Consider the following 24,389-nt stretch of genomic DNA (forward strand, 5'->3'; position numbering starts at 1 on the left):
CAAATATTACTCTATCATCATAACAAATATTACTCTCTCATCATAATGGTGTACATTTAAGAGGGAAAAAAATGTAACTTACAGAGGCTATAAAGAAAAAGTCCTCTGTCTAAATTTTCACTTTAAAGTCATATGTTTGTAGTAATTTTCGGATATTAAAGACACATATATACAAGACGAAATAACTGTGATTTTATTTTTCAGTTGCTTTTAACACTTTTAACAGCTGTCTTTTTACTCCAGCACGTACACCAATGCTAGTTCACTTTTAACTACTAGAAGGGGTAACATTTAGAGAGGAAAACACACACAAAAATGCAACACTCTTTGTAACATTTTTGCAGGTAACAGCTGGTATATCCGGCACAGGTGTATTGAGACGTGCTGACCGATAGAGGGCGCGCAGGTCGCGCAGTGTGCGGCTGCGTTATACGTTAGCTCATCACATGACTGTCAGGAGGAAAAATAGAGCAGGAAGAGAGTTTTCTTTCTCTTTGTTGTTGTAAACATTTAATTTTCACAATAAGACGGAAGAGCAGTTTTGTGCTCTGAAGATTCATGGATCTAAAAAAGCGCAATTCTGTTTCTCGGTGGTGACGGTTCACTTTCATGGTGCTGAAACCAAAGAAAAGACCAAGCCAAACTTCGCCTTAAATTTGCTTCATTTAAAATAATCTGGATTATCCTCCGAGGTACGTAAATGTTAAGACGTGATTTTATGACTTACTATGTTATAGCATAATGAATGTTAATTCTGCCTGCATTTGGCCTGTTTAATGTGAGAGATTTTGTGTAATAGTAATTGTAACGTGTTCCAGTCGATTGTTCCGGTGGCACACTTGATGCTAAAATGAAGCTAACTGCAGTTCCTGTGTCTCTTCAGATTTACAATAATACATTTTCTGAAATCAGTCAATGTTGACATCGTTTGATGTTTGCTGGGATGGATTGCGAATCTGAGTTTAACCTTACAGTTACCGTGTGTACCAGAGATTTTCAAATAGAGTCTGGCCGAAGTGTTTTTAGCAACAAAAAGCGGTGGAGGAAATCCAAATAAAACCGTAACATTTACAAAAATGATACTTTATATTCTGCTTCAGGCTTTTAAGGATCTAAAGTACACTTTCTTTTTTTTTTTTATAACTATCAACGTCCCTCTGTGGATGCATAACGGTGATCTTATGTTTTAAGTTAGCGGTCAGTACATGAAGAGGAAGCGTTTTAGGGGAATTATTGCTAATGGAGTGAACGCTACTAAAGTTTAAAAAGAAATTGAGCAATATTACCTCTTACCTTCTTCATCATTTAGTTGAGAAAAGTGACATTAAGTGGGTTAGATTGTCATGTTAATATTGTGATGTCAGTGTTTTGAAGCCTGTTAAATAATCGCTGACATACAGTAACTAAATACATTTACTCAAGTAGCTCTGCCTGTTTCACAGCTCAAAATAATCCTTTTTTAATTTTACTGTCTACAGTTTCATGTCACTTGTCTCAAACAACCTGGTTTAGCTCCTCCTACTTTAAGCCACCTCTCTTCTGATTGGCTGTCTTCTGTAAACAGAAATTCGGTGGCGAGATGACTAGAAATAAGGAAAATAGGTCCACTTAATCTTCTAAAATGTGTAGGAACTTTATACTGAGTAGCGGTGAAAAAGAGAACATTCTGTCTGCTTAAAATAATGTGTGGAAACTTTAAGGTGGTCTGAATCCTTTCTTCATCTACCTTATTTCTAAACATTTTCATGCAGTGATGTTTATAGATTTTTATTCTGAAGAAAATGTATCCACACACACACATATATATCAGTATTAGCAGAGGTTGTAAACTAATGTACCAGAAATAGCCCCCTCCAGACACCCCCTCCAAAAAAAAAAGATCCCTGTGCAGGTGCATGATTAGTTTCCTTGCTGGCTGGCAGGCCACAAATGGTTCCTTCCTCTCACCCTCAGCACTGGAGCTCCATAAAATTATGTGCTGAGAGCAGGACTGTTCTCAAATAATAATGCATCTGCCCACTGGTATGAAATCAACCACCTTTCACCTGGTATAAGGAAAGCAACTTTGAGCTGAACTCAGGAAACCAAGGGGACCATGAAAAAACAGCCGAGTATTATTCTACCCTCTCAGTATGAATCGGGCCTAGGTAGAGAAGGTGGATAACTTCAAGTAACATACTGCTGAAGAAATCCCATCAAGGCTTCTACAACTTCAGGCGATTAAAGTACTTCAAACTCCTGCTCAGAGCGCTCAGGAATCTCTGCACTTCTGGGAAGGGTGCATCATTCCCTGGGCATGACCACTTATCCATCAGGAGAGTAGTTGATTCAGCTGAGAGAAGAGGATGTGTACTTCAGATGATGCAGATCTAGAGCCAAGAGGATCGCGGGAGATTCTTCCAGCCACCCTAACAGCTGACTGCCATTGGAGAGTCACTACTGTGTGCTGTTTATGTGCTGCCAGCACAGAAACAATATGGAGAAGCTTTGATCTTCATGCCATCAGACTGCTAAATGAGACTGCCCTTTGTGGCTTTAGTCAGATCATTGACTACCAACAAATATGTGCATCCATTCAATCATTCATTAGCTCATTCATGCCTTAATGAATGAGCCCACACCACCCACTACCCACACATTACTCAGCTACCCAGTGAGATCAATGGTTTGAATGTCTGTCAGCTAATATTAAAAGAAAAAGTTGATTGGAATTCTTGTGTTTATGTCTTCTTCTTTATTTGTGTACAGCCAGAGTGCTGGATATTATACTTGTATAAATGTGTATGTAAGAAATAATCTTAAAACCTCAAGTTAAATGTCTCTGTCTTTATACTTTCAAAGAACCAAATGACTACAGTAGACACAAACTGAATAATCATAATAAACGCTGACTTGTTCCCTGTAGGGTCAAAGGTCACCATGGGCTCTGCAGTGGAAAGGACAGATGAGCATGTGAGGGAGTATTTGATCTACCGTGGCTTCACCAACACGCTGAAACATCTGGACAACGACATAAAAGCCGACAAGGAGAAAGGCTTCAGGGTATGGCTGGCAGAAATGTTGTTGGATGTATTTCTGTTTCCTCACAACCTCACAGTAAAATAGTCACATCATCTGGAAGTTGGAGAAAGGAGCTAGCAATGGTGTGAAGGGTTAACAAAAAAAGCTGCTATTTCAGGTTTTTGAAGAAGTTTCTTCTTTTAGCAGAAAAAGGAAACTGAATAACTTTTCATTATTTTTGTGCTGTGCAGGTGGATAAAATCATCGATCAGCTGCAGCAGTTTGTCCAGAGCTTTGACCTGGCTGGTCTGAAGGAATACTGGCTCTACCTGGATAAACGTCTGTTCAGCAGACTCGAGGATGTTTACAGATCCACCGTCAACAAGCTGAGGATCAGCCTGTACAGATACTACATCATCAACACCGTGCAGGTATCACCTCGTGGAGAAATCAGACATCCTGCTGCGTGTTTCTGAAACAAAGATTTAAAAATCTATCTCGTCCTTACAGAAAGGAAACCTGGAGAAGACTCAGGAGTTTTTCCAGAAGCAGGCGTCAGAGCTGCAGGGTCAGGCTGAGTGGCGTGATTGGTTCATCCTGCCATTTATCTCCTCCCCTGAGCAGAACCCCGCCTTCTGTCAGTACTTCTCCCGCCAGTGGTCTGACACCTTCCTGGTTTCACTGCATAACTTCCTGTCGGTGCTCTTCCAGTGTATGCATATCCTTGAGTTTGAAACACACAGCCAGCCTCAATATTCAACATGCTTTGACAATTTAGAGGCGGCCGCACTGATCTGCTGGAATTCAGTTTTCAGTCCTTAACTTGTTTCCCACCTCAGCCTGTCCTCCTCAGCTTTGATGCTGAAGTCCAGAAGATGACCTGCCTGATGGAGGAGAACGAACAGCTCCGTCAGCTGGTGAGAGAGAGCATTTAATTTTAAATTAAATCTATTTTGCATGAATAATGCAAATGTAGATTTGTTCAAAAAAGCTACAACTGATCCCGTCGTTTACTTTTAATCACCCGTCATGTAAATTAAGTCTCATTATTTAGCTTAAAAATGAATTTCAATGGGTTTCCAAAAGTTCTGTTTACTTCTTAAAATCAAATCAAATCCTATTAATTCTCACTGTATTAATTCCATGATTTGGCCACCACTCTGTGCCACTTTATTAGGTACACCGTACTCCATTGAACCCCCTTTTGCCTTCAGAATCACTTAAATTCTTCATGGAATATTTGACAGATGTCCTCTGTTAGGTGGATATCAAGTGACTGTGGAGGCCATTTAGTATAGTGAACTCATTGTCCTGTTAAAGAAATCAGTTTGAGATGATTTGAAACATATCAAATTGTCCCAAAAACATCCATTGTAAAATGTTACATTGTGCTTGCAGAAATGGTTGACAGCAATGCTCAGGTAGGCTGTGGCATTTAGTTGTTACTAAAGGGCCAAAAGTGTGCCTAGAAAATAAATTCCACACCTTCCTATCGGCTTGAAGTAGCTGAGGCACTGATCTCAGCAAGACATTTCTATTGAGAAAAGCCACTCAGGATATTTTCTACTCTTCATCCCATTCTCTGTAAACCCTAGAGATAGAGGTTGCGTGGGAAACACACATTCAGAGTCAGTTAAATCCCATTTGTTCCTGATTCTGATGCTTTGTTTGAACTTCTGCCGGTCGTCTTGACCGTGTCTACGTGCTTAATTGCACTGAGTCGCTGCCATGTGATTGGTTTATTCCATTTTTGAACTAACAAAAAGTTGGACACTAGTACTTAAAAACATAGACTAAGTGTAAAAGTTTTTTCATGAAACAAAGTTTTAAAATGTGATGTGCTCCATGCTGAGCTGTAGTCAGGGTAGACGTTACGTCTGACCTGTCTGCTGTATCTTCGCCAGCTGTTCGCCCTGCAGACGGAGAGCCGGGATCAGAGGGATAGAGATGAGATGATCCACCACAAGCTGCCGACATACGTCCAGAACATGGACCGACTGGGAGACACTGAGCTGTGAGAGACTAACATCACTGTCTTTACTGATGACTAACCACAGCAAAGATGGCTGCCATTCTGTCCATTTTTAAACACTGCCAACATCATGATGTTTTTAACCATCAATAGTCAGCTCATTTCTAAATTGAATGCCATGCTTTAAAAATTACAAAGTATTTTTATGGAAAAACTGGCGTATTGTTTTTGTATTTATCACTTTGAAACTCTTAATGTGTTTTGTGCTGTGAGTTGCAGATGGCAGCCATCTTAAACCTTAAAATATTAATCAAGACTTTTATCCATTGCAGCTTTGTGGTTTCGTTTGTTTTTATTTTGTTTTCTTAAGTTACATTTTAACACAAAGCACAGAACGAACATGGACTGATGTTAGCATGGTTCAGGCCTAAATGAGAACTAAGGTTATTGCACTTTTTGTGACAGTATTTATTTAATGAATGACGTAACCTCATATTTTCATATTCAGGCACTTTAAATCAAACAAAACTGAGTTATTTTATATTTATTCATATAAAAAACTATTTAAAACCATATTTTAGCTAACGAATTGTTGCCAAAAATGCCAAAATATTTATGCTGTTGCAGTATTTAAACTGTGTGCTGTAATGCGGTTGATGTTTCACAATAAACAATTCACCTGATGAATTGTTCCATTGAGCCATTTTTTTTTTTTTTTTTTTTTTTTTTTTTGTTAAACTTCCAGGCGATCGATAGACCGGGCCAGCAAATACAGTTCCCCAATAAACTTTAAAATACTCTAAAAAAAAAATAAATGTGATTGACAGAAGTATCTTTTAAGAAGTTAGTTAAAGCTCCTCATCTGGATCGTTGAGGGGGCTTGAATGGATGTGGGACCCGATCTGAAATGGACCCAGAAAAAACCCAAACTCAACACACTTTTTTTTTTTAATGGATGCTAAGGGGTTAGTTGGCTGATGATGGCTGATGATAAGGCAACCTAACTTTTGCAGTAAGTGTTGTTAGACTTGTCAGTTACACATTCATTATTTCCTCTTCAAATGAATAATTCAATGCATGATGGTGATAAACCACACCCACCAAGTATTATACACAAAAATGGTCTTGACAACAAACACATGGTGACCCATTTGGTTCTGAAGTGGACTGCAGAAGACCTCTATCAAGAAGCCCTTGGATCCATTCATTTTCTTCTGCTTATCCAGTTCAGGGTCGTGGCTGTGCTAAAGCCTGTCCCAGCTGCCATAGGGCAAGAGGTGAGGTTAACTCTGGAAAGGCAGCCAGACTGTCCCAGGACCAACACAGAGAGAGACGGACAACAATTCATACTCACATTCATACCTAAGGTTTTTGCATTACCAATTAACCTAATTCCATGCATGTTTTTGGACTCCAGGAAGAAGCCAGAATTCCTGGAGAAAACCCACGCAGATACTGGAAGAACATATAAACTCCGCACAGAAAGCCTGCAACCAGATGGTGGATTTGAACCCAGGGCGTTCTTCAGATCCTCGTGGTTCTGAAGTGGATTTATGAAGACTTTTACCAGGGAGCACTGACTTGATTTCCTACTTTTTTGGAGTAACTAAAATACAGTAGATCCAAAAAGATCTTGACCCGAGAGCACTGATAACAAAGCCACAATACCCCACTTGATTCTGAGTAACTGAGAAGCCTGGGGACCAATAAAGATCTCTACCAGGAAGCAAAGGAGCCCTGGCAACAAAGACTATTTCTCCCACCTATTCACAGGAAGAAGCAACACATCTTTGGCTGAGGATCTCAGACTGCACATAGGTTTTTGGGCCAACCCCCCCCCCCCTCAAAAAAAGCTACTTTCGTCTGTGCCCTTGTCACAAGAGGTCACCACAGCTCTGCATCTTTGATTTGGCAGAGTTTTATGTTGGATTCCCTTACTGAAACAAGGGGATTTGTGTCTCAATACAGTAAAATCTCAAGCACGGTTATGAAGAGAATTAGAAAAAATCTTCAAAATTGAAAAACCAACTGGTAAGCATAGTAGTCAGGGTAGAAAAAAAGAAGTTTTTTAGGCAGTCAAAAGTCTAACCTTATTTTTTACTTACTGAAAATATACAAGTTTTAATGACCTAAGTATCTTTGATAGTGATTGGTCCATTTATAGAGGTCTCTGTTGGAAGGTCATAGCAAGACTGGACAGAAATGGCCTGTCACACCTTGGTTTTGATATTGTGCAAACAGTGTTGTTGCTTCATGGTGAGAACTGCTCTATAAGTCCAATGAACAGCAACCGGCGAACCAGCAGCACGGTCATTGAAATCCCACAAACTATTGATGCTCATGGGGTCGAAAGGCTTGCTGGCAAAGAGCTACAAATCATTGAAGACCTTGATGCTACTTTTTGTCAGAAAGTGTCAGAACACACATAGTACAGCTCTACTTGTTGCAAATGGACGTGTATAGCTGTAGACCAGTCAGTTTACACATGTGGACACCTGTCCACCAACGAATGTTCACCCAACTGGACAAGTGAGCAGCGCAAAAGGATAAATGCCAGATGCATGTTCATCATGTGCTTACAAAGGAAGAGATGGCAATTATGTGATCAAGACAAGTCGGCATAGCCATCTTCGGTTCTGGTGTTTATTGTGCTCACTTTAACTAACTATCCAAAAATTGTCGCAAAACTCATACCCTTTCATGGCAATGGCATTTGCTGATAGCTGTGGTCTCTTTGCTTGGATTCAGTGTAGTAGTATGCTGTTTTAAAACTTCCTTTCTTTTTTTCTCTTTGTAGGGACTTAGTGACGAGCCAGCGAGCTGTCAGCACTGCCACCACCCCTACCAGAAACTTCTTCTCAACATTCCTACCACAAGGCAGACGTACCCCAGGGAAACCAATGCAAGCCATCTCTGGGTCCTCACCAAGCCAGGCAGCAATGGGCAGGAAGGACCCACTGAGTAATCAGGTGAGCACAAGGAATCGCCAAATTCACAGATTTAAAAAAGACCTTGACTCACAGACTGGATGGTTGTTTATTTAACAGAATTGGGTTTTTTGCAACTACTGAGTCAGAGACAGGTCATCTTATGTTCAAAAGCTGATGATTGTATATGGAAAGTGAAAGACCCTTCACTTTAGAAATTTGGTACTTGGGACAGTATGCCTTCTTCTGAGTTACCATCTCATCAGGAAGATGATAAAGACTAACAAACCCTAATAAAGAAATGTCTCCAACTAGTTGGACTTTGATGCCAGTTTCTAATGTTGCCCTAGCAGTCTACATAGTCAAATGTATGGGGTATCTGGTTGTTGTTATGGGCTATTTGGCAACAAGTACAACTGTTGTAAGAGCTTGGATTGTATTGTCAGTAACAAGTCAGACTTGTTCCTATTGGAACTTAGTTGGGGAGATTTGGACACCTCTTATGTGAGGTGTGTCGGGCACACACAGGAGACTCCCAACACAGATCCAGGACACACCAGAGAGGTCAAGTCTTTTAATTGGCTTGGGAAGATACAAAAAAGCTGAAGTCAGGAGTAAGAGAGGCCTAGGCATCTTTGCTTATACTACCAATGTGATCTGGACCCAGATTAGTGTTAGGAAATGGCAAAGATTCATGATATACAATGGGCGGTAACCAACCTGTCCAATAAGAGATGTGTGTTAAGGACTCTGCAGCAGACTAAACTTCACACTGACTCAGGATCGAGGCTTGATTGGGTTCATTGGGTGTGTCCATTAGTAAAATAAATATTGGGTAATGAATTTGATATTTTAATTATTTTCTACCACAAAGTTTGAAAATCATTCCCTCAGAGAGTAATAGCAAGCTGCACTGGTGTTCCAGTTTTCTACATTTGCGGTTGTAATCATTTCCATCTTTTTTAGACTGTGAAATCTAAAGATGCAGGCCAAGTTAAGGAGGTGAAGCCAGCATCTACCCAGTCATCAACCAGTGAACCAGTGAGCTCCCAGTCCCAGCTGTCTACAAACCAGTCAGGGAACCAGAATTCGAGACACAAAAGAATCCAAGATCATGAGAAGGAGAGGAAGGAGCTTTTCTCCAAACCACCACCACAGGTATAGTTGCATCCTTTAGATATGCAACAAGTGCGATGCCCTTAGTCTTACCTTACCTGTGGAGGTAAAGGTCAGCTATGTTCAAACAGTTTTGCGAGTGGTCAACCTGCACTTTGAATTAGTATGCCGGAAGACAATAATTTTTTGGTCTGGTGAGCCCTTTCATGTGTTATCTTCAGACATCAGAGAAGAAAGGGGAGCTGGGGGAGGTGGAGCCTCCCATGGAGTCCTCAAGTGAACCTACCGATTCCTCAAACAGCAGAAGCTGCGGTGCAAGCCAAGAGGAACCTCCCTTCATTAAACTCAGCCAGGAGGAGTACGGAGAACACCACTCGTCCATCATGCACTGCAGGTCTGTCTGTAACATTGTCACAATTCCCCCACTTTAAGGATAAAAACAAAAACTCAGCCTTAATCGGGTTTTTTTTCCTTTCTTTTGCCCTTCGCTTGTTTTCAAGGGTTGACTGTTCTGGTCGCCGCGTCGCTAGCTTGGATGTTGACGGAGTCATCAAGGTAAACCTGCATTTCATAGTCTTCAAGCTACGGTATTCTAACGGCATATACTGACAGGAAAACTCATGAAAGACTTCTTCCTCTGCCCCTCCTACTCCGTCAGGTGTGGTCGTTCAACCCCATCATGCAGACCAAAGCCACCATCATGTCCAAATCTCCTTTAATGTCTCTGGAGTGGGCCACCAAACCAGACCGACTGGTAGCAGTGTTTACTTTCAGATACATTGATTTTATAAATATTCTGATAAGGTAACATTTTACCATGCACTAGGTCACCAATGATCCACCTAAGGCTAGGGTTAGGATTTCGTTACTTGTTTTCAGACAGTTGTCTCTAGTGCAATGCATACAGAACAATTGCACTGCCAAAATTAATTTACAAGACTTAATTTGAAAGGTAAAATCTCTTAGTTCCTTGATATTTGCCTATTTAGCACTAGTTAAAACAAAAACCCAACCCTAAGCCTAAACCCCAAGGTTGCTTGTGACCTAGTTGATACACCAAACACATCTGTCCAACAGTAAAATGTGTGTTTGCATGTGTGTGTGATCAGTTGTTATTAGGCAGTGGCGTTGGGACAGTACGGTTGTACGATACGGAAGCCAAGAAGAATCTCTATGAGATGAACATCGACGAGGCTCATCCACGGTAAACCTGCATCCTGGAGCTCCTCACTAACATAATTAGGACCAATTTCTGCCTATTTGTTGGCTTTGTATTGCATGAAAGTGCCTCCTTGATGAGACAAAAAAAGTGTCTAAAAGCTGCAGCTCAGGAACTCAGAAGTTTTTATGGAGCGCTAAACTGAAAATCTGATCCAAATGTGGTTATGTTTCAGTATCAGTAATGTTGTTATGTGCCAAAATTAATGTCAACCCATACGATAGTGATGGAGCTAAAATGGCCGGTGCTCTTTTATTTTATTGCATTATAATTTGACCAAATTGAATGGAACTACGTCCATAAACTAGATTTACTGTGTCTTCAACCGTCGAGGTCATCTCCATATGAGAATGTATTTTTCTGCCTTTCAGTATCTTGTCTTTAGCCTGCAGCCCCAGCGGTTCATCGTTCGTCTGTTCAGCTGCAGCTCACAGTCGATCTGGAAGTGGCGAGTCTGCTCCTCGACTTCCCATAACGGTGTCTGGTCAGCTGCTGCTATGGGACACCAAGACTGTCAAACAGCAGGTGGTTAACTGATCATTTAGCTAATATGCCTGCACATCAGTCCAAGACCAGGAACAGGAACCACTGGGTTTAAAGAATGTGTATTTAAAACCCCAGCTGTAGCAGAAAACTGGAGCAATATAAACTCCAACTGCACAGACTGAGTCAAGGTGTCCAGTTCAGGTAGCTGACGTGAAGCCTCAGGGAGCTAGCAGCTCAGAGTGCAACCATGTGTCAATCAAAGTGGCCACACCCTTAATTTTAAGATGCAATGGGGGTCAAAATGGTTTATGTATAAACACATTCATAAACAGTAGTGTTATGACCTTTAGAGGGCAAAACTGCTTTTTAGCAGGCTGTAAATGTATTTATTTCTCCTGTAAAGCTGGACCTTTTACGCCGAATAAGTCTATGGCAGGGGTGGCAAACTCCAGGCCTCGAGAGCCAGTGTCCTGCAGGTTTTAGATGTGTCCTTGATCCATCACAGCTGATTTAAATTGCTAAATTACCTCCCCAACATTTCTTGAAGTTCTCCAGAAGCCCGGTAATTAACTAATCATTTGATTCAGGTGTGTTGACCCAGGGTGTTATGTAAAACCTGCAGGACATTGGCTCTCGAGGACTGGAGTTTGCCACCCCTGGTCTATGGGACTGATTCACTGCTAGAGTGAGCCCCCAGTGGACATGATTAGAGCTGCAGTTTTTGGCACTTCAGCCCTATAGGTGCTGCTTAAACTGTGTTTGCACATTTTAAACAGGCTACCTGACTGCTCTAGCAAACCTGAAACCTGTTTCCAATAAAGGTTTGGGTATTAACTCAACTTTTCCTCTGTTATGTGCCTGACTATGAGCTCCAATTCAGTTGCCTGACAGTTTCAGTTAAACTAGTTAAACTGCTCTTTTTATTTCCTGCCTGTAGCATAATCAAAGTTCTGACTTTCTGTCTTTCAGCTCCAGTTCTCTTTGGAGCCAGAACCAGTAGCCATAAACTGCACAGCCTTCAATCACAATGGAAACCTGCTGGTGACTGGAGCCGCTGACGGAGTCATCAGACTGTTTGGTCTGCGTTCATACTCGATTCATCCAAAGATTATTTTCAAAGAGGATTAATCTGTGGCCTCTTTGCTGTCACTTACCAAAGCCCAAGTAAGTTAAATACATTTCTGTCCTCTGTAGATATGCAGCGGTATGAGAGCGCGATGAGCTGGAGAGCTCATGATGGGGAAGTTTACAGTGTGGAGTTCAGCTATGATGAAAATACCGTCTTCAGCATCGGAGAAGATGGCAAGGTGCGTGAAAGCCAGAACTAGTGTAGCTCCGTCTGTTCTCCTTATGTTACTCAGGAAAGTCAAGAAAATGTGTGTGTGTGTGTGTGTGTGTGTGTGTGTGTGTGTGTGTGTGCGCGCGCATGCAGTTTATCCAGTGGAACATCCATCGCTGTGGGGTTAAGCAGTCGGAGCAGATTTTACCTCAGGACGCCACCGGGCCCTTCGTCCTGTCGGGGTACAGCGGCTACAAACAAGTAAGCAGACCTGCTGGTTAATTTTCAAGACAGCACTTCATTTGATTTCATGACCAAAGCTCGGTAGAAAACATTGAATTCTACAAAGTAAATTAAACTCTGTTCATAAGAAAACATTTTTTATAGTTCAAAGAAGTAAAATCACCAAAGTGAACAATTTGGGGTGCTTTTTTCTAACTTGGTGATATAATTCCTGTTCAGGTTCAAGTCCCTCGAGGTCGACTCTTCACGTTTGACTCCGAAGGTCAACACGTCCTAACCTGTTCTAGCTCCGGTGGACTTATATACAGAGTGAGTACACCTTCATGTATGTCTGTCTGTAAGTAAGTAAGTAAGCAAGCATTCTTTAATGCTTTAAATGTGTTTTGTATTTTAAAAAATTTCCTGGTCCCCTCTCTTCCAGCTGGCCAGTGGGGAGTCAGCTCTGGAGAGGGTGCTGTCACTGGGGGGGCATAAAGCACCAGTGGTGACCGTCGACTGGTGCTCAGCAGTGGACTGCGGCACCTGCCTGACAGCCTCCATGGATGGGAAAATCAAACTGAGCACGCTTCTAGCACAGAAGTCCTGACTGGGGACCTAACGAAACTGCACAGACACACAGAGATGAAAGGAAGACTCGAGGAATGTTTCATGATACAAACAAACCTGTTTTTAAATCAAATTAGGATTAAAATCTCACTGAAGGTTCCACCGTAGAGCTCGTTTCTTTTGTTAAAGCTGTATTTGTTGGTGTTTTCAGGCCTTTGGGGAGAAGAAAAACTCCTCAGCAGTCTCACAGACACTCAGCAGCATTTGAAGTGTTTGAGTCAACAGCACCTCGACCTCTTTCAGGTACTTGAAGTCGTTTCATGGAGAATTGAATACACCTTTCTAAAATGTCCTCAAGAACCTAAACAAGAAGTCCAGTTGCTTTCATCTTAAGACCTTTAGACTGCAATGATCTGGATGAGTGAGAGACGCCACTTGGATTGATCGGAATAAGAAACGTCCAAGTTTTTCTTATACGAGCCAAAAGTAAATATTTGGAGGACCACTCTGGGTTTTTATTCCCTTAACCTAAACCAAATAAATAAAATAATAATAGAATCAAATAAAAAAGGTAATAAAGTAAAAGAAAAAGACCCATCACAAGAGAAACTGCACACTGAATTTGTTTATAATTTTTATCCTGTATTATGTTTGATTTCATTCTTACAGATGTGTAGTGTAAATAACAGAATCATAACAGTTTTGTACTTTTCTTTTTGTTTCCAATCAGTAAATTTTCACTTTAGCTCCTTTATTTTGTTTGTTTTGGGCTTTTTTTAGTTTCAGTGTTGTTTTTATAATGAGGGCAAAGGCATATACAAGGTGAACTAGCTACATGTACCAAAAACACCACTTTAAAAAGGTGGTGTCTGAATGACTCACAGTGACATCCGAAACGCTCCCAGGCTTCCAAATGTTTGTGTTTACAAATGTGACCTATATGACTGAAGCCTAATTAATCTCTTATTCAGTTTAGATGTAATGAAATGTGACATTTACAGTTGTGGTCATGGGTTTCCACACAGTCATCATGGGAATGAAAGTCATGGTAATTTTGGGCTTTTAATTAATTCTTTTTCTAGGGTGGAATGATTATACAGCATATATCTTTAATGACTTTAAAAAGCTCATATGTGTGAATGGAGGAGTGGTTGGTTGGCGATTGGTTGTCTCTGTCTATGTGTTAGCCCTGCGACAGACTGGCGACCTGTCCAGGGTGTACCCCACCTCTCGCCCTAAGACAGCTGGGATAGGCTCCAGCGCCCCTGAAAAGGATAAGCGGAAGCAAATGGATGGATTGATGATGACTTGAAAAAACAAGAACTGGGTGCACACATTTGAACTTATTTTGGGTTTTCTCTGATCCCAACAGGGTCAAAAGTAAACATACAGACTCAAATATTTACATACACCCCCACTAATATTTGGTCAAATGTGCTTTAGACTAGAAGGTGGGTTACAACTAACGTGAGGAGTGTATTCAAACACCTGACCACACCTATAAATAAAATTAACATCGATGTTGGCCACAGTCACTTCCTGTAGATTTAGATTTTATTCATTTTCATAGATTCATATTATTATTTTTATTAGTATACATTTTTCTTTCCCCAGACTATTTTTTTTTTATTTAGTGGAAAGTGTTAGGAGTGCTAGAATAATTTCTGCTCAGTTTGCAGGTGTAGCACCTGCTCTTCGCCGTAGGGGGCGCTGTGTACGATTGCGCGCTGTAGTTATTTTTAGAGAAGAAGCAGAAGCCACAACAATAACACACAGGCATTTTCAAGGGCTGAAAATCCTTTAAATGCGACCTTTTCAGCGCGGATTTTCTCAGTGCAACGTTTGCAAACGGTCCGTTTATGTGAAAAGACTCCAAAATAATTCCGCACGAAGGTGAATTCAGGCGCCATGTTGCGTGTTTCAGCGAATAAATAGCATGTCGTTAATGCGAGGCTAGCTGCGCCGTTAGCCTGCGTGCACCGAGCCCGGTTCTGCTGTCGGTTTTCCGTTTCATGTCACTACTGTCCGGTACCGCGTGCAGACATGGAGAGTTTGTACAAGCGGAAAATGTTCGCGTCCATGCGGAAAACCAAAGTAGCCGCATCGAAGAAGCGGCAGATCGGTCTGCCCGCCTCCATCCTGGACGACAGTGACGAAGGGTCCTTCTCGTCGTCGTCCTCCTCCTCCGGATCACAGTCCGACTTCCAGAGCTCTCCTGAGGACGACAGCGAGCAGGAGGACCGGGACCGGAGCGAGTCCGGGGGGACCTCCAGCGACGACAGCCGCTCTGTCACCCGCAGGAAGCGCTCCTTCCTGGGAGGCGACGACAGCTCTTCGTCGTCCAGCCGCGGCGACGAGGATGAAGAGGATGACGACGATGAGGAGGATGACGACGGAAGTCACACGAAGAGGATGGTCCAGCCGAGGAAGAGGAGCCGGCTGCAGCGGCAGGACGAGTCGGACTCGGACCGCGCGGAGGAGAAGCGGAGAGAGGACGCGGAGAAGGCGAAGAGGAGGCAGAGACACAACAAGCTGCTGGCGCTGTCCCGGAGGATGAAGGCCCGCATCCCGAGCCGGAGGAGGAGCCGCGTGAAGCAGGTACACCTGAGCGCCTGCGTCATACACAGGAGCGCAGGTGCTTCTGCAGAAACACGGAAAGACGAGCAAAAAACAAACAGGGCTTCACCTCTGGGTAAAAGCGCAGGTATATGAGACAAAGTTGAAAGAATTCATATAAGAGCGGTGTTGTGCCAAAACGTGACCGCCTGCCAAGAACTAATTTCCAATGTTTCCGTGTGTTTTTTTTTATGTGTAATATCTTTACGTATGTTGGTAAATAGACTTCGGTGAACAGGGTTTACAAAGGGGTTATATATAAAATTTTAAAATTACATTTTTTTAAGTATCTTTATAAATCTGTGTTATTGTACTTACATTATAACCAATCCGGTCCTTTTTGTCCACTTAAAATATGTTTACAGATCTATTGTTATATTTGTTGCAATATCTGCTGTCCTCTTGGACAGATTACTCTTACAAAAGACATTTTTAATGTCAACGAGATTTTTTTTTTTTTAACTGGATAAATAAAGAATATATAAAAGTCACTGCCAAAAACTGACTGCAGCTTCTACCTTGTTACAGGAATGTTGTTAGTGGCTCAGGATGACTTGATATTATTCATTGTGGGATTCATTTGACATATATTTAACATATTCCGCACGAAGGAATATGTTAAATATGGGCTTTTAATTGGGGTGGCTGTATCTCAGGAGGTAGAGCAGGTCACCTACTGATCGGAAGGTTGGTGATTCGATCCTTGGCTCCTCCAGTCTGCATGTCAAGTATCCTTGGGCAAGATACTAACCCCAAGTTGCTCTCCGATGCATCCATCGGAGTATGAATGTGTGTGAATGTAGTTAAATAGCACTAAGTATAGATAAAGTGCTTGTGAGAATGGGTGTGATTGGGTGAATGTGGCATGTTGTATAGAGCGCTTTGAGTGCTCCGAGAGAGTAGAAAAGCGCTATATAAGAATCAGTCCATTTACCATATTATAGACCAGCAAGTTATTTATACGAGCAATCACTTTTTTGGCAAATACCGGGGAAAAAAATTTTTTTTTGCAGACGATCATTTTTTGGCACAAATGTATTCACAAAAGTGTGCTTTCAAAACTTGAACAGGAAAAATCTACACGTTAATCTGCAAGACGGAATAAAAGTTTGCTAAAGCTGGCAAATTTACAGTAAACTACAAACATTTGCCAAAAAAAGAGAGAAAATATTTTTAAAAATGTGCAAATTTACAACACAACAAAAGGTAGATTTATGAAAAAAACCTTGGTTCATAAAAAAGCTAGAAAATGTATTTAAATTAAAGGACTGGCAAGTTTAAGAGGAAAAAATCACTTATGTGAAGTGTAAAAAAAATGTACAAGATAAAGACTGCGAATGTGTTTCATTTCCAAATGTGTTTGAAAAAATTATTTATTGTTAATAATAATTAATAACAAATAAATGTTCATTATTCATTTTGTTAGATTTTAGAATAAAAATTAAATGGCCAATTTATAAGAAAGAAATTACAGAATTTGTACAACAATTATAAAACGTATTTACGTTAACAAAAACTGACAAGTCTAATGAAAAAATGCACTTTTTTTGGAGGCAAAAAAGGTAAATTTACAAGAGAAAACAAACAGATTTATGAGGAAAAAAAGGGGTCAAAGTTCCAGGAGAAAATTATTAAATTTATAATAACCTTAGAATGAATAAAAGTTGAGAAAGAAAATGCAAACAACAAAAAGAAATATGCCTTTTACTGAAAAGAAAACTGAGAAGTTTGCAAGGGACACTAATTTATACTAATGGATTGGCTCATTTCCAATAGATTTCCAAGTTTATAAGAATATATTGCACTTCATAACCCAATAAAGCTTTATACCTCTGTGTGATGAGTAAAATGGGTTTTATTTAAATTGTTTAAGGGCACGGGAGACAAGGAAGAGTCTAAAAAAGCAGAGGATGAGGCAGATGGAGATGGAGGAGTTGAAGAAGAAGAGGACAGAAAGAAAGAAGTGTCACGGGGAGACAAAGGAGGAAAAGAGAAAGAGGAAGAAGAAGATGAGGAGGAGGAGGAGGAGAAGTAAGCCTGAGAGAAATAATGGCATTTAAAAATGATGCAAAAGTGTTTATCTGTACAGGACTCATGGTTATGTTGTTGCTGTGACAACAAACACTTGTAACAAGCAACAAAAAGAAGAAAAGAGGAGGTGGACAGCGTCTCTGACCCCAGTGTGAGGTACTTTTTTGCTTTAGATTGAAAATATAAACATTTGCTGAGCGCTCATTTTTATTTACATGCTGCAGATGTTTCCATGTTAATCCGCCAACAGCTGGAGGCTCCAAGCACTGCTGACCTGTATGACGTCACAAGCAAAACCATATAATGGTTAAGTTGGATTCAACTAGGTGGCCTGCACTATCAGCGTGACTTACGATTAGAGCAACATCTTTATTATAATTTATTAGCTTTTTTTTGGTTTGTTGTTGTAACACTAAAAGGTTTTATCTGGGAGTGGTAGTCACAGCTTTCCTGCAGCTGTCCATCTGAAACTCACAGCCCACCAGTGAAAGGAGCAAAAACAAGTCACCAGCATTGAATTGTCTGTGGAAAAGTTTATTTTGGTTGTATTCGGGCCATTGAAAGAAAAAAAATGAAAGGGCCTAGTTACGTGATGTAAAATTCAGGGGGAAAAAAACAAATTTACAATAAAAACAGCAATAACACATAAGAAGTGTTATTAGAAAACAGCACTTATTTGCAATCAGACAACAAATTACAAGCTTATTTTCACTGAAATGAGTCCTGGAGTAATACACAGGCCACTACATGCAGCTGGCTGTGAGGTGTGTGCAACGTGTGATTAAAATAAAAACCAAAAACGTACATATTCAATATAAACTTTGCTCGCATGAAATTAGCTTTCTTATAAGATGTGATTTTTTTTTTTTTTTTTTTCTTTTCCTTTTGAACTAAAAAAAAAAATCAGCTTTTTTCTGGCCCACGTTTGGCCCTCTTGTCGCTCAGTTCTGGCATTTGGCAATCACCAGATGTGGCCCAGAAGTCATCAACACAGCTGGCAGCTGGCACAGGTGGACCTCGGCAGCCACTGAGTCACAGGCACACATCTGGGTTATATTTTGCATATTTGAACCAGCAGATGTTTTGCTACTTTAGCCTTAAAAAATATAAAAATGTGCTCATATCCTGTTGTTTTAGTCAGAGCTCTGCTTGCAAGTCCAACAAAAAGCCAGTAAGTGGTTCTCGAGTTCAGCTAGATGAAATTTCTGGCAGCAGATCAGCTGGTGAAGCTAAAACCAGAGCGAAAGCTTTCCTGGATGTGGAGCACAGAAGCTGCTTTCTTTCCTGCAAAAGGGAAGAGCCGCTTAGTGGGCGGGGCGGAGTGTAATCGTTGCATTATGACTGCGTGTGATCTTTAAGACAGAAGCCGACTGCATCTCCCAGAAGGCACTGCTGGGAGTCTTTATTGAATTCTTGATGGCAGTGTTGTGAATATGCAAAAAACTCTGATTTCACGACCCCGGAGGATTCTGGGTATTGCAGTATTTAGAGACATTCAGTAACCGACAGCACTCTGACTCGTTTCTGTTGCACTTTCCTTCTTTTTCTTTCACTCTTTTTTTTTTTTCCTGAAGTTGAGTTTGATTGTTTGCCTTTTCTAAGTAAGTGTGAAGGCCTCGCAGACAGATTGATTTTTTTTTTCTTGTACAGCAGCTTTTTAATCTGTTGCTTTATTTTTGAAAAAATTATTTACATATTTTGATAGTTTTGTCCGTCTGTTATCTCCCGCCGTCTCTGTTTCTGTTATTACATTGTCAGCTAAATACCTTTGAATGTTGAACCACACTAGATTTTTGAAGACTTCCTGCGAGTTCACTTTGCTGACATAGTAATATCGTTATACTTACTTCCTGGTACACTTGCAGTATAGTGGTTGCCCATAATAAATCATAGAGAAAACCAAATTATTTGTCAGTAACTGCATTAAAAATGTCTGCATAGGTTCTCAGTTGTGCAGGTCATGGTAGTCTTGAGTGCTTAAAAATATAGTTGACAGTACTTGTCTTAGACAGGTGCCACCTTTTGGCCTCAGTGACGGTAATGACACACGCCATTTCTCATAATTTGAACTGGAAAAGCCTTCTGGATGAAAAATGAAATGGCTAAAGAAACCTAAAGAAGTCCTGTTGCCCTTTTTAACCACTTAAGTCTGCGTTTAAAAAAAGCTCCAGTTAGCCAAGGTGATGGTTGTGCATTTGTTATGAAGTTTGAAAAACTCGACAGATACCGAAACAGTTTTCTTGTATCAGACTCCAAAGCATGTTTATTTCTGCTGTAAAATTCGACATTTAACGTGAGAGTCTGGGGGAGATTGACTTGCTTTTGGAGCCTCAAGTGGACATTAGAGGAACTGCAATTTTGGCATTTGAGCACTGGCTTCCTGGAGTTACCAGGGGTCCTCACTTGGTAAGATAAGATAAGATAAAACTTTATTCATCCCACAACGGGGAAATTTTTGCGTCACCTCAGCTCAGGTACAGATATCAGAAGGAAATGGTAATGGTAAATGGTATGTCATCATGAATGTTTAAGTTGGCACTCTGTTGTTGTTAGATTACCAGTGTTTAAAAGGCCCAAATATATGAGCTCGTTGTGATGTAAGAAGTCAATGAGGTTGTTCTTATGCTACTTTCTGGTACATCTGGAATTCTTTGATAAATCTCACATACATCCTCTGATAATCGATTGGGCTTATCATCATGTTTGTGTGCAAAACTGCCAATTATCGGTTTGGCAGAACTTACCGCATTTAAATCAGAAGTATTATGCGATATTCAGTGGCAGCTGTTTAAACCCAAACAACTTTCAAATGACCAAGACTGGTTGTGATGACATGTTGCCTGTACCTCTCAGTGGTCACTTGTTGTTGTGTATTTACTATTTTAAGACTGGTACACTCAACTTTATGGTAGCTTTTTGCCATACAATTCAACACTAAGTAATTAGTAACATGTGCTTAGTCATAGTCATCAAACAGGCTTTTGGCGTCACCTTATGATGGTAGGGGTGCATTATAAAAGTTGTTTAAAATACTTTTTTTTTCCCTTCCTTTTCTTACAATTTCTCTTAGAGCTGACAGTTGAAAAGTCATGACCTTTAATTTTTAGTTTCCTTGTTTATTAAAAAAGGCGCTTTTGGGCTTTTTGACAGATGGCACATGGTGCTCGTCCAGGATTTTAACCTGTAGTCCAATAGCTACTGGATCACTCCGGTGACCTGTTGATATGTTTGTGCATTGTTTAAAGAAACATGACGACTGTGGCAGTGAATTTCATACAACTGACAGGAAGTATGGACAGAACTATCAAAATAAGATTCTAACTGTGTAAAATAAAGTAAAATTTCTTTGATTTTTGACTATGTTTGATCTGAAATTATGGACATTTTTCCATCAGTAAATTTTGTTTGCAAAAATCAAATGATCCCACCTGGTTCCTTTTTTTTGGTGGGGGGTTCCTGTACATAGAAATGTGGGTGAATTATCCCAAAACTATTTTGTATTTTTCTATTTATTTCTTCCTTTGTAAAGTCTTCTAAAGGCCACAGGCATGTGCTAAAACAAAAAATGGACAAATGATGAGAAATTTCTCTTTCCATCCGTCTTCTTAAATCCTTGCTTCTCCTGTTTGTAAAGGTGCATTCATGTGTAGTCGTAATAATAGGAAAAAACACATGATGTGTCTGAACCTCAGCAGCCTGAGTTGGTGAGAAACTCTGAATGTTTTTAAGTTGAGTTTCCAGCTGCTAAAGTTGAACCCACAGACTGTTTGAGAGCCTTGTGACTCTTGTTTCTTTTGAGATAAGGACTCAGTATGATATACAGTGTAGTGATAATACACACACATTATAGGTACTTATCAGTGCTGTGTATTTACCTGTTTTCAGTGTATTCCTGGTCTTTTGTTGCTGTATAAAGCTCTTTAGACCAACTCACGGTGTTGAAAATACCTGTTTTAATAATAAAGTTGCTTCTTTTTTGACCAAGCGATTATGTGTTGAAAGTCTTTATTTATCTAACACATTATGCATGAATCTACAGGTCTGAGCTATGAAATAAAACATTACGTCTTATGGTAATTTCTGCAATAATAAATAGGACAAATGCACTATCCTATATTTGTGAAATTATTTTGTTACAGCACAGGGGCGATTCTAGAATCAGAGCTTTGGGGGTGCTGAGCACCCAGAGAGCTGCCCAGCCAGGCAAGATAAACCTGTCTCTGTCAGTCCCTGCATCCTTAAATGTTGTCCCGAGTTCTCTCTGACTGTCACTTTGGTGCATTTAAACCCCTGTTCCTCCCTGTCCTCATCGTCTGTTGTATTCATCTCCATTATCAGTCATCATAATTTTACCATCTCTGTGCAAGTCTGCAAATTTCTTTATTAAATCATAAGATTCTTAAATTCATCAAGTCTCTCTGTGCCTGGGTCCTCGTCACAAAACATGACATCACTGTTTTGTACATTTTAACACAATTTAATCCCCACATTTGTGAAAGAATAGCAAAACACTTTGAAAAGTCTGTAACAAAACCATCAAATCTGATCAAGGTTATTTAAATGCTGCTAAAGAAGAATGGATTGGAATAAAAAAAAACACATATCCTAACCTTAATTACTGGGTGAGAATAATGAATGATGCTCATAGTGAGTAAGAAGTAAACTGAGTGCATTTTTTGGACAGAGATTCACTTTTAATGTGTATGTATAATATAATACAGATACATAAAAAAAACTCCCGAAACAGAATAAATTGTTACAAATAAATTATTACATAATATTAATAAAAACTATAAAAATGGAGGCAACTTTGCCTGTGGTAGAATGTATGCAATGTGTACAATGTATGCAGATACTAATTTTACTAATTTAATAATACTAATTTTCTGTTGTAAGATTTATGAGTTTCATGCTTTCATAGTGGTACTTAGGAGAGCTTGACATTTTATCAGGTGGTACACACTGTAAAAAGTTTGAGAAACATTGATAAGTGTATGTGTGCTTTTGGAAAACATTTAAAGCTGCTGTACAGAATCTTTGAAACAAGCTTAAAACATTTGTAGAATATAAACGGAGCATCTGCTTCTCCGCTCCTCAGCTCCTCACTCCACCAGGGCTGTTTGGCACTTTCTGACAGTGTGCAAATGTGATGTACGTACTGCGGCAGTCATACAGACAACTGGACGGTCCAAAAGTTGGCCTACCTATTACTGGCTGAGGTTTTAGAAGAGTTGTGGCTGAACCACATAAAAATATACCATTAATTTTAATCTCCCCAATCAATAATAATGTTATGTTGGAATGTTGTTAAAGAGGGTCAAAATGTTTCAACCCAGTTTGTTTTGCAGATTCTGTATAGCAGCTTTAATATAGGGAGGACACAACTTCCAGATTGTGTGAGTTTCTGTTGTGCCTGTCACTGTTCCCTGTCTGTTTTCTTACCTGGTTCTTCCTGATCTTGTACTTTCTCCTCACATTCTCCTCTTTCCTCTCTCCCTCTTTGGACTGACAATCATACACAAATAGATTGTATTCAATTAGATGAAAATTAAATTAATATGAAAAAATACTATTAAGATCACTAATAAAAAACGTCCTCTCTCAGTCTACTTTCAACCAAAAGGCAAATAACCAAACCACATGAACATCTAATAAAACACATAAACATTGAAACACTGATCCAACATTATTCTTGATTGACGGGTCATTTGATTTTACACTTTTACCTGAATGTGGCTCCTTTTTTTTGAAAAAACTTCCTCATATCCATTATGAACCTGGCTGTCTCTGTACGCACGCGCACACACACACACACACACACACACACACACAACAGGAGTTATAAGGTTAATGGGCATTCAGTCAGTTAGCTAGTTAGTATCCATTTAAAACAGGACAGTGGTAACAACTTTAGGCTACGGAAAATTTAAAGTTTTAGATTTTTGAATAGGCTTTATACATTTCAATGGGAGGAACAGGACGGTGAAATGTCGCTGAATTTACTACAGAGCAGGACGGATTGTAGGGTAGCAAACATTGTCGGAAAACACGTTTTCAACACTGCAGGTTACCTGGTGTAATGTTTTTCAGTTAAAAAGAAACATGGTCTGACTCCTACCAACTATATAAAGAGTAACTGAAGGTTAAATGCAGCTAATATGTCCTGTTTTAAGCCAGGCACTTACTCCTCCGCTCCGCTGTGTCTCAGCCACCATCGCTCTGACAGCAAGAGCGCTAGAGCCAGAGCAGGGTGAGGCGAGCTGGAACAAACCATTTTGGGAGGGGGGGTTATCTATACTTTTGTTATTAAAATGTTACATCTCAAACAAGTACAGTACTGTATGCTTTTTATATTTTTAGTAGTGTGTCACACAAACAGCAAATATTGTCAAAAAAAAGTAAGAAATCTTTGGGGGGGCTTTGATTCGTTTTGGGGGTGCTGAAGCACCCCCCAAAATGGGCTAAAATCACCCCTGTTACAGCAGTTAAAATAATAATGAAAAATTATAATACAAAACTGATATTTAATTTGGTAAAATGTACTTAAATTGTGCTTTTTCTAATATTGTATAGTCCTTGAACCTGAACAGAAAATAATTGAAATTAGCACTTTGTGTCAGCTTCTTTCAAAATTTTAAATTTAGTATTTAAATTAAGGCTCATAAAAAATAGAGTAAATGTAATCTATCTATCTATCTATCTATCTATCTATCTATCTATCTATACATACATACATACATACATACATACATACATACATACATACATAATGTATAAAAAAAAAAAATATATATATATATATATATATATATATATATATATATATATGTGTATATATGTATGTATGTGTATATATATATATATATATATATATATATATATATATATATATATATATATGTGTATATATGTATGTATGTGTATATATATATATATATATATATATATATATAT

At 39.6% G+C, this 24,389-nt stretch overlaps 2 protein-coding genes and 1 long non-coding RNA gene across 6 annotated transcripts; 2 read left to right on the top strand and 1 right to left on the bottom strand.

Annotated features, from left to right (window-relative positions):
• Window positions 1-408: 408 nt before the first annotated feature.
• On the top strand, window positions 409-13,327 carry wdr91 (WD repeat domain 91). Its single transcript, XM_085166172.1, has 18 exons — window positions 409-692; window positions 2,906-3,042; window positions 3,252-3,431; window positions 3,511-3,717; window positions 3,834-3,917; window positions 4,905-5,014; window positions 7,770-7,941; window positions 8,866-9,057; window positions 9,237-9,409; window positions 9,516-9,570; window positions 9,674-9,769; window positions 10,125-10,219; window positions 10,606-10,759; window positions 11,690-11,798; window positions 11,915-12,027; window positions 12,153-12,260; window positions 12,462-12,551; window positions 12,664-13,327. Exons 2-18 carry the CDS (start codon window positions 2,920-2,922, stop codon window positions 12,826-12,828), a joined length of 2,226 nt encoding a protein of 741 aa, XP_085022298.1. The 5' UTR covers window positions 409-692; window positions 2,906-2,919; the 3' UTR covers window positions 12,829-13,327.
• A 1,190-nt stretch (window positions 13,328-14,517) lies between these two features.
• On the top strand, window positions 14,518-21,423 carry LOC146514758 (uncharacterized). 4 transcript variants are annotated; one of them, XR_014875069.1, is made up of 3 exons: window positions 14,521-15,386; window positions 17,278-17,591; window positions 17,660-21,423. XR_014875069.1 is itself a non-coding variant. In XM_085166185.1 (2 exons), the coding sequence occupies exons 1-2, from the start codon at window positions 14,832-14,834 to the stop codon at window positions 17,301-17,303; spliced, it is 687 nt and encodes a 228-aa protein (XP_085022311.1). In that variant the 5' UTR covers window positions 14,518-14,831; the 3' UTR covers window positions 17,304-17,430. The 4 variants fall into 4 exon arrangements, 2 of the variants coding, with proteins under 2 accessions (XP_085022311.1, XP_085022310.1); XR_014875070.1 differs by having other exon boundaries at window positions 17,686-21,423; XM_085166185.1 differs by lacking the exon at window positions 17,660-21,423 and having other exon boundaries at window positions 14,518-15,492; window positions 17,278-17,430.
• On the bottom strand, window positions 18,957-23,671 carry LOC146514759 (uncharacterized). Its single transcript, XR_014875071.1, has 2 exons — window positions 23,162-23,671; window positions 18,957-22,940 (listed from the first exon to the last, which is right to left on the bottom strand). It is a non-coding gene; the product is annotated as an uncharacterized LOC146514759 (long non-coding RNA).
• Window positions 23,672-24,389: the final 718 nt, after the last annotated feature.

Source organism: Neolamprologus multifasciatus, chromosome 7, assembly GCF_963576455.1.
Source record: "Neolamprologus multifasciatus chromosome 7, fNeoMul1.2, whole genome shotgun sequence".
Lineage (NCBI taxonomy): Eukaryota > Metazoa > Chordata > Actinopteri > Cichliformes > Cichlidae > Neolamprologus > Neolamprologus multifasciatus.

Bases quoted from the DNA above. Each gene is read 5' to 3' on its own strand.
- wdr91 (XM_085166172.1), top strand. From the start codon at position 2,920: ATGGGCTCTGCAGTGGAAAGGACAGATGAGCATGTGAGGGAGTATTTG. The intron at 3,918-4,904 runs GTGAGAGAGAGC...TATCTTCGCCAG, and splicing joins ACGAACAGCTCCGTCAGCTG to CTGTTCGCCCTGCAGACGGA. The intron at 12,261-12,461 runs GTAAGCAGACCT...ATTCCTGTTCAG, and splicing joins GGTACAGCGGCTACAAACAA to GTTCAAGTCCCTCGAGGTCG.
- LOC146514758 (XM_085166184.1), top strand. From the start codon at position 14,832: ATGGAGAGTTTGTACAAGCGGAAAATGTTCGCGTCCATGCGGAAAACC. The intron at 15,387-17,277 runs GTACACCTGAGC...AAATTGTTTAAG, and splicing joins GGAGGAGCCGCGTGAAGCAG to GGCACGGGAGACAAGGAAGA.